Source organism: Pinus tabuliformis, chromosome X (assembly GCF_031772625.1).
Source record: "Pinus tabuliformis cultivar Carrire ecotype Pingquan chromosome X, CPIR1, whole genome shotgun sequence".
In the NCBI taxonomy this organism is placed as follows: Eukaryota; Viridiplantae; Streptophyta; class Pinopsida; order Pinales; family Pinaceae; genus Pinus; species Pinus tabuliformis.
In genome coordinates, this window is record NC_142308.1 from 133,421,479 (window position 1) to 133,430,536 (window position 9,058).

The 9,058-nt window shown below is 37.0% G+C and overlaps 1 protein-coding gene across 1 annotated transcript; it reads left to right on the forward strand.

The window, feature by feature from the left end:
• The first annotated feature begins 5,467 nt into the window (after positions 1-5,467).
• Positions 5,468-6,253, forward strand: LOC149138815 (uncharacterized). Its single transcript, XM_089450502.1, has one exon. It carries the CDS (start codon positions 5,468-5,470, stop codon positions 6,251-6,253), a length of 786 nt encoding a protein of 261 aa, XP_089306628.1.
• Positions 6,254-9,058: the final 2,805 nt, after the last annotated feature.

Sequence of the window (9,058 nt, forward strand, 5' to 3'; positions counted from 1 at the left end):
CTTGACAATTTATATTGTTCAATCACTTTAGCAACACTCATGTGATTAGCATCATAACTTAGTTATGTAAAAAATAACATCATAAAAATTTTCATACACATGTGAAAGCAATATATAAGACATAAATATTCCTTTTATTTCTTTGGGAAATACAAGATTCAAATTGCTATTACATCATTACCGCACAAGCTTTCACTTCTCTGTAAATTGGCTACTAAAGAAGGGAACTTCTATCCCTACTTGTTTATCAACTTTCACTAAAAGGTGAAACATCCACTTCTCCTTTATTAGTCAATATTGAAAGCGACTATTTTCCCTCCTCGTCTATCATCCACACAAACAAGGGACTATTGCCCTGCTCATTTATCAACCACTGTTGAAGAGCACTATTTCCCCTACAATGCATGCTACCACTTGCAAGCCCTGTTGATCCATATTTCATCCATTTTAAAACTCATATGAATAAGCCACTTTCTTTCATAAACAAATAAATTTATCTCTTCAATCACTCACCATACCCACCATAGAAACAGATTCAGAAATTTCTGAGAATTGAACAAATCACCAAACACACCAACAACATCAATCCTTTGTAATTACTAATTTCACCATAAAACATCTTTGTTGAATGAATTAAAACATTGTTTGGTAATTCATTCTTTGCCTTCTCAAATCCCTTTCTAACATCAAAATTAAAATTTGATTCACCCCTAATGCATACTAACACTATTGCCACCAGTAGAACCAACACAGTTAAACACACCATCTAAATTCATAAGTGATTATAAAGGAATTTGGAATGAGATTTTTAGTTCCTTGGTATTTAGTTATCTTTAACTCCTTGCTTGCATGAATATTTATTTTTTTCCCTTTTTTCCTTCAATTATGTCATTTCAATGTGTTATTCAAGTCATCAATAATCTCTTACTTGTTTCTTGAATAAATTCTAAGTCAATATATTATTTTCCTTCATTTTGGTAAGTCACGAAATTTAGTAGGCATATTTCTAAATTTGGCTAGGCACCAAATTTATCGATTTTGGGAAATATATCACCAATTCTATCCATTATTCTATTTGCATTAGCAACTTGTTCACACCTTAATTTCCAGTTTTACTAGTGTTTTCGGTTTGGTGGTTTCACACCAAAGGTGGCATAAATGCCAACTTTAAGTGATACCGACTCATTCATATAAAAGCCTTCAAATATTATTTTGAATGCACTGCTGAATATGCCTTAAGCACCAAAATTATGCTAAATTTCATTGCCAACTCGTTCATACTTAATCCCTCTAGCAAAGGCCCAATGCACTTTTTGTATATAAAATATCACCAATTATAACTCTAATGTGTCAATTTTACCTTAATTCCCGAGGGAATATTTTATTTTACAATTTCTTTCTGCACTTGTCTTGGACTTTATTTTTTGTCCTTAGCTCTATATTTATTTGTGCTATGATCTTGGATAACATATCCTTGTGGGTCTTCCTTTCCTCTACATAAGCCATTCTCATTGGTCCTTGTACTCCATTTGTACATGTTGCCACACCCTGATGCTCTGTTAGCTCAGAGTAAACTTTGTCATGCTTTCTTGAAACCTTCCAAGGTCTGGGAAAAATTATTATGTGTCCCTATGGGAACCACTTCCACACTATGAATCAATCAATGAATAGTCGGGGTGATATATGTCTTACAGCTACGAAATACGCTCGAAGCCTAGTTAGCGTGGAGCTCTTCACTTGCATGCCTTATAATTCCTTTCCAGGACGACCTTTTGGGGTGATGTCGTGATTACATCATAGATGTTACCACATGGTTCCATATAAGTGGTGGCATCTATCACTAATATTTGGTTCCTTCGATCACCTGAAAATGCCAAAAATGCATGCCATGTCTCCCACTGTCTAACATCATGTTGATGTCATCTAAAACCAATAAAATATTCACACGCGTCTTCCTTTTATCTATATATTCTATTATGAGTATGAATACAAGAGGGATTCTTGGGCCTTTGTTTTGCAACAATTTCTTTGTTAAAAGTTTCATAGTAAAAGCCACTAGATTCAAGCTTATTACAATGTCAATATTTGTGAATTTATGTTTGCCTTTCTATTGGTCCTATGCTACTACTCTTCAACATATGCCTAACCTTACATCATCTCGTATGCATCTCCTTTGCACATACCTTAGCAGTTTCGTGGAAGGCCTTCCACAGTGACATGACTATGGGTAGCATTGCTGGAGAACTTCTATAAATTAGAGCCTTTACTTCCATTTTGTGGACTATGCACATTTTCTGAGTACATCATCCCAATTGTTCCTTTTGTACACAACTTTGATACGATACAAGGAACTGCAACCTATGTGAGTTCTATAGTGGGGACCTCCCATAACTATACTTTGTCATTCAAACTCCCACAACTATTACCAATTCCTCCCAGGATTACGCCATCCCACGCATTCCTTTTCTGTGTGACCTTGAACCATTGAGGGAAACTCTAGTTGGGATGAGTTGTTATAAGGGTCTCTACCATTGGTTAATAAAAATGTTTTCACCATTGTACTATCAAGTCATGTCCTCCCACCTCTATGTTTAGCTATTCTTCCAACTATACCTAACTCGTAAATTGTAACCAACTAGCCACTGTTTCAACTTTAATTCTACACCTTGAATTTTGGGGTAAATAACTTTAATGGGTTATAACTTGTAATCTAAGAGGCTTTTAGCAAACTTCCATGTACCACTAAAAATATCTTTTGAAGTCCGTTCCACGTGCTCTTGAGTTGATGTGTTATTCTAGAAATGGTTCCAAATTATTTGTACCTTCACAATTCTTTTTAGTTGAGGTGATCTGTTATTCTAGAAATGGCTCCAAATTCTCTCTGCCTCCACAATTAATTTCCTTTTCCATACATGTGCTCATCTCAATTCTTCTTGCAATCTTCTCTTTTTTTTCCATTTCACTACCTTTGATCTAGATAAATCACCATTGACATATGTGACATCAATGACCTAATGGAAACATCTTTGTCAATACTTGTCCAACGTCCTTGTTATGCCAACAACACCTTTGACAATGGAAACATATTCTAACAATCTACCATCATCTTCTTTGCCTTACCCATCAATGATAACATATTTCTAACAAAATGTATAGTTTTAAAGAAAAAAATAAAAATATAAAAAAATATAGCATGTTTTAATTGCTTGATGAAGTGAACTACACTAGGGACTAAAACTACATTATCTATCTATCTATCTATCTATCTATATATATATATATATATGTATAAATTTTTTTCTTTGCAAAATTCTTTAAACTATTCAAAAGTTGTTTTTTGGCATTTTATATATCTTACTAAATTAATTTGTAGATTTAGTTAAAAAAAATGTAGTTTGAAGAATTATTCATAATATATATATATGGTACACCCTAGCAAAGCTTCAATGGCTATGCTCTCATGTAGCCTACTGTGGATTCTTTCTTATCCCAAGTGAATTCGTTTTAAGCCTTTGTTGGAGAAAAGGGTAATGTGGAGAGCTCGAGGAAAATGGTAACATGCAGAGAAAGGAAAAGAGGGTTGTGGTAAAAGAAATGAAATATGATATTCTTAGGTACGTATTTCTTAGAAAGTACAACAAATATCACTTAGTGGATTTATATATATGTTCTCTATAATATATTAATTAAAATTACATATAGTAATGAGCTTGCAAATTAATTTTAAAATTTATGATTTAAAGCCCACGGGGCTTTGGATTGACGGTGAATGGGTGCACTGTTAAGGCACTCCTTGCGATAGGTCACTGGTTCAATTCCCCGTGGGTACTTAGTTTAGTCTTAACCTAGAAAAAAAAATTTATGATTTAAAAAAAAACAATGAAAATGTAAAATGTATTTCATTAATTACAAATATAATGATAAACCCATATTTAATTAACAAATAGAATATACTATAATATTTGTAACATATATGTTAAAGATAAGGATAACGGAATTGGTTGTTATAGTGATCATGTACTTATTAAGTAATGAAGAAAATATATTTAGTTAATTAATTTTTTTAGTAATTTCTATAAGTAATATAAGTTTTTTCTTTCTCAATTAAAATTATTACAAAAATATTTATAACTTTTTTATTATATTTATCGTCTAATTTGACATTGCAATATTCTAATTCCCATCATTTTTAATTATTTCATATATAGAAATACAATAAACTTTGCAATTTTTTTTTGCACCTACATATGAGGTTGTAGATGTATAAACATAAAATTTGAACATATGAACTATGCTTTCCTTCTATTCTTGATATGAAACATACATAAAAATCCCATGTTTATGCTTTTTTTAAGTAGTTTCTTAAATTAGAACCTTGCTATTTATTGGTGGATATATAAAATACAAATCAATTATATATAAAATTGAAAAGAAAAATATCAAAATATTAAAAAAAAAAAGAAGCTAAAAGGTACAAATACATTGTCATAAAAGTAAATTTGTTGAAATGAATGAAAATGGTAAGGCATCATTGTTAATGTTGAACATATCAAAATGGCTTTGAATTTAAAATTACATTTTATTTACTTTATTATTAGTAGAATGGAGAACTATAAACACCATATGCAATAGGTGCATGAAGCTACCCCTAATTAGCTATAACCATTAGGGTGCACTAAAATGACTCTAACCCATTATAACCTCTAAGTGCACTAAGATGTCCTCAAACACATTATAACTACTAGGTATGCCAAGTTGCTCCTAATATGGATGTGAGTAAATAGGGAGATTAAGCTCAGAATATTAATTTAATACTTTATCTATTGTCTAAGAGTCTTAGTAAAGAACACAAAAGCCCAAGAGCTCGTCTTCCTCGGACGTAAGGAAACAGGTTAACGGCCCAAGACCCAGAGGCATCTGGCAGGAGTGAGAGCCTGCTCCCCATTACGGACCACCAGCAGGGTTATGCCAGGTGGCGTGGTTTTCCTATTTAACAGTGATGAGTCAAACCCAGCATTCGCGGATAGCAGCCAGAGATGGCTGTCCTCACTGTTGGTTTGACACTTGAGTTGATAGGTTTTACCACCTTCGGAAAAAAAAAAAAAAAAAGAAGAAGAAGAACACAAAAGCCCACTATTTCACCGGTATAAACCGAGGAAGAGTATAAGACCACCTTTCTCACCATCTATGATTATTAAGTTTTCTTAAAAATAAATTATTTTAAAAATATTTTTATCACCTTTATTATATTAAACTTTGTTTTAAGATGAACACCCCGAAACCACAGAATTTATTAGTGAGGGGAGGTACGTCTATTAAAATTGCTGATTTCGGGCTGGCTACTAGAATATGGAAGAATAAGCCACTGGAATCATATGTTGGGACACGACCATATCGAGCACCCGAACTTTTGCTTGGATCCACTGAATATGGTTTGTCCAATGACATTTGGGCAATGGGCGTTATCATGGCGGAGCTGTTCACTGGTTATCCAATATTTACAGGCTCTAACGCGCTACATCAGCTGCATAGCATTTGCTCTGTCATTGGTTCTCCTGATACCCAAATTTGGCGTGAGGGGTTACTGCTTGCCGACTTAAACGGTTACAGCTTTCCAGAAGAGTTTCGGAATGTTGATTCCACCAAACAATTGTCATCTCTTCTACCGACAGCAAGTGCCCTGGCAATTGATCTCATAAACAGTTTGTTGTCGTGGGATCGGAAGAGAAGGCCCAAACCTAAGGAAGCACTGCAGCATCCATTTTTCTACGCCTCCTCCTGTCTATTCCAACCTATGTCTCTCTTGCCAAATCACGAGAATCCTGTTGGTCATACAGTTCTGTCATCTGATGTAGAAGGGAGAAGTTGCAATTGTTATTCTTATTTTGTTGAACAGGTTACATTTACAGAAGAAGGTACATTGCAGATTAATCCAATTGTTGCAGCAGTAGGAGTGCAGCAACAGATACCATTTGAATATGCCAATCACGACGGTGGCAACAACAGAGCAATTCCAACCTATTCCTCCTCCTCCTGTTACGACATGAAATTCCAACCTATTCCTCTCTTGCCAAATCATGAGAATCCTATTGGTCATACACTTGTGTCATCTGATTTAAAAGGGAGAAGTTGCAGCAATTCTTTTTCTTATTTTGTTGAACAGGTTGGATTTACAGGAGAAGGTACATTGCAGAATAATCCATTAAGGGCTGCAGGCGGAGTGGAGCAACAGACCAACAGTGGACATGTTTAGGTCGAGTTATTCAATTTGGCAAAAGAATAGTTACCTGGGCTCATATCAAATTCCCGCCTCTTCTTCACTTCAAAATCTGCCATCACGCCCATTTCCGGGAATGGGCCCTAAGCTCATGGTAAACCCTCCCGATAATGGTAATCACAAAGATGCGAACAAACCCCGATCAGTGGACCAATTGAGGTTGAATTCTGAACATTCAATTGGGCAACAGCGTAATTATCTGGGGTCACATGAAATTCCTGCATCTGTGTCAACAGAAAATCTGCCAGCATACCCATTTCCAGGTATGGGCCCGAAGCTGTTTAATCGACGAAGAATGCCAGTTGATGATGATGAGATAACCTCCTCATGTGTACAACCAAGTTTCTCAAGCTTTTATTTTGTTAAATGAAAGTCATATATTCCTATGGCATACCTGCAAAAACCCACTATGCCAGTTGGATCTATATCTGCATAATATTCCCCAACCACTGTCTTAGAAGAAGTGCTCGAAATTCCTTCATCAACAACTCCATGGTGAAGACCCTCCGTAGAAGACGCATCTCTTAAGTGCCTCAAGATGTGTGAAACTTCCTTTCCACCTTCATATTTCCTTCTAGCTCTTGTAACAAAGTCAACTATCTTCCTTTCCTTCGTTGTTTGATTCATACATCCAAGTCCCCTTTGCTCCACATAATCATGCTTCACATTCGGATCCTTTGGATACAAAGCCATCAAAGAAATTCTTGTTCTATATCCCAAGCAACTCCTCCTATTCATCAAAACCACCATAGTTTGTCCTCCAGTTGTAATCAAGGGAATATATTGGTCCACCATCGGTATGGATTGTGCAAATTTCAGAAAATCTTGCCCTAGCACCATAGTATGACCATCCAAGTCTCTCACCATGAAGTCCAACTACCAAGACCATGAACCCACTCTTACCTGAGTGTCCTTAAAATTACCTGTCACAGCTTTCATGGTAGAGTCCAATGCTCTGAAAGCACTCGACTCTCTCCCCACTTTCGCTTTCTTTTCAAAAGGTGTTGTTTCTTTCCTACTAAGGAAGCTATGAGTGGCCCCTATGTCCACCAATGCAGCAAACGGCTTGCCATGTATGGTTTCCTTCACAAAACTCAGCCTTAAGGCATTTCCATCCTCTCTAGGCTTGATATTGCATCTTATCTTTGCAACCTTCTTCAATAACTCAACCTCAGAAGAGTCTTTCGAATTATACTTCGACCTAACTTCCTTCTTAAGGTACCTTAGCTCCCTATTCGGTTCATCTAAGCAATTCGATCCTGGCTTACCTTGAGCTCCATCAAGTTTCTCCTCCATCGCTTTCTCCTTAAGTGCACCTACTTGGAACACATTGACTTCTTCCACTCGAGGTGACCCAATCTTTCGAACATATTCCTTCATGTCTTGGTGATAGTCCCCAAGTCTGTCAATGTAATCGAGGTCATCATCTTCTATCACAATGGGCTTTCTACCAAGAAATTCCCTCTTAATGTCGTCCTCAAGTCCCTTGGAATTTGCCTGCAACATGGTTCTTTTCTCCCTTAGTCAAACTCGTTAATCCATGAGTTCTTGGACTCTTCGATCACCGTGTCATATCTTCTCATCAAGTTCACCGAGTTCAACAGTCCTTCCATGAAGATTACCCAAGTCCTTCCACATGTCTACTATCTTGTCCCCCATGTGTATCAAGAGTTCCCACTCTTTCTCAAGAGCTTCATAGCATTTAGCCATCTCATCTTTCCAAAAATATGTCATGTCTTCAATGTTTTGAAATGCTCTTTTAACCATCTTCATCAGTTAGGCAAGTATCCAATACCTTCTTTACCCTCAACGGTCATCAAGCTTCAAACCCCAATACCAACTGATACCAATAGATATCAATTATCACGAAGTATCCACTTCAATGTTCAAGGCTTTTGGATACGTACTCTCATGAAGTGCAGTTGTATCACTTCCTTCTGCAAATATCGATTCGTCTGAATCAAGCTCTGATACCACCTGTCACGCCCCTATCTTGGGGGTGTTTGTCCAACCACACATAGGCAGCAGTTGTACCACTACTCACTTTCATTTCACTAATACTTATGAGTACGAGATACACCTAACATTCAACACTTAGTTATTTTTCTTCAATTCTACTAAGCATTCATCATTTTACACAACAGAATTAACATTCATCATTATTATCATATAAGTATGCATATAGGAAATACTTTCTTTTATTGAGAGGGGCAACTCCCACATTAGAGTCTTCCCAACAATGATAATTCAGTATTTTACCAATACAATTACAAGTTCAACCTTTGATAAGAAAACCCAATTTTCACCTTGACAAAGCTTTCCAATTTTCAACAACTCAGCCTACTCGTGTTGGGTCACCCACCTCACTAGGACGCGTCTCCCTTCCATTCAGTGGCACCCACTTTCGTCGTTGACGATTTCCCACGTTTGTTGGGTCGTGCAACTCATCACTGGGTAGAGGTGCCCACCCTGCCAGGTCGGGTAGCCCTCCACAACTCGTCACAGCTTGCTGTCGGGCAGATTTGCCCACCCCACGAGGTTGAGTCACCCTCCGCAGCTTGTCGCAGCTCGGTACCCTCCATAGCTCGTTGCACCTGCACTCTCCGTAGCTCGTCTGCACCACAAACCTTCCGCACTCATCCGCGGGCAAGAGCACCCACCTCATTGGGTCAACTTTCACAACTCGTCCATTGGGCAAGAGCGCCCACCATTTAGCTAGCCCAACTGCAGAATTGTCTGCCCACTGTGCAGACCCGCCTAGAACAGTTCGCCCGAACTCTT

Bases quoted from the DNA above. Each gene is read 5' to 3' on its own strand.
- LOC149138815 (XM_089450502.1), top strand. From the start codon at position 5,468: ATGGCGGAGCTGTTCACTGGTTATCCAATATTTACAGGCTCTAACGCG.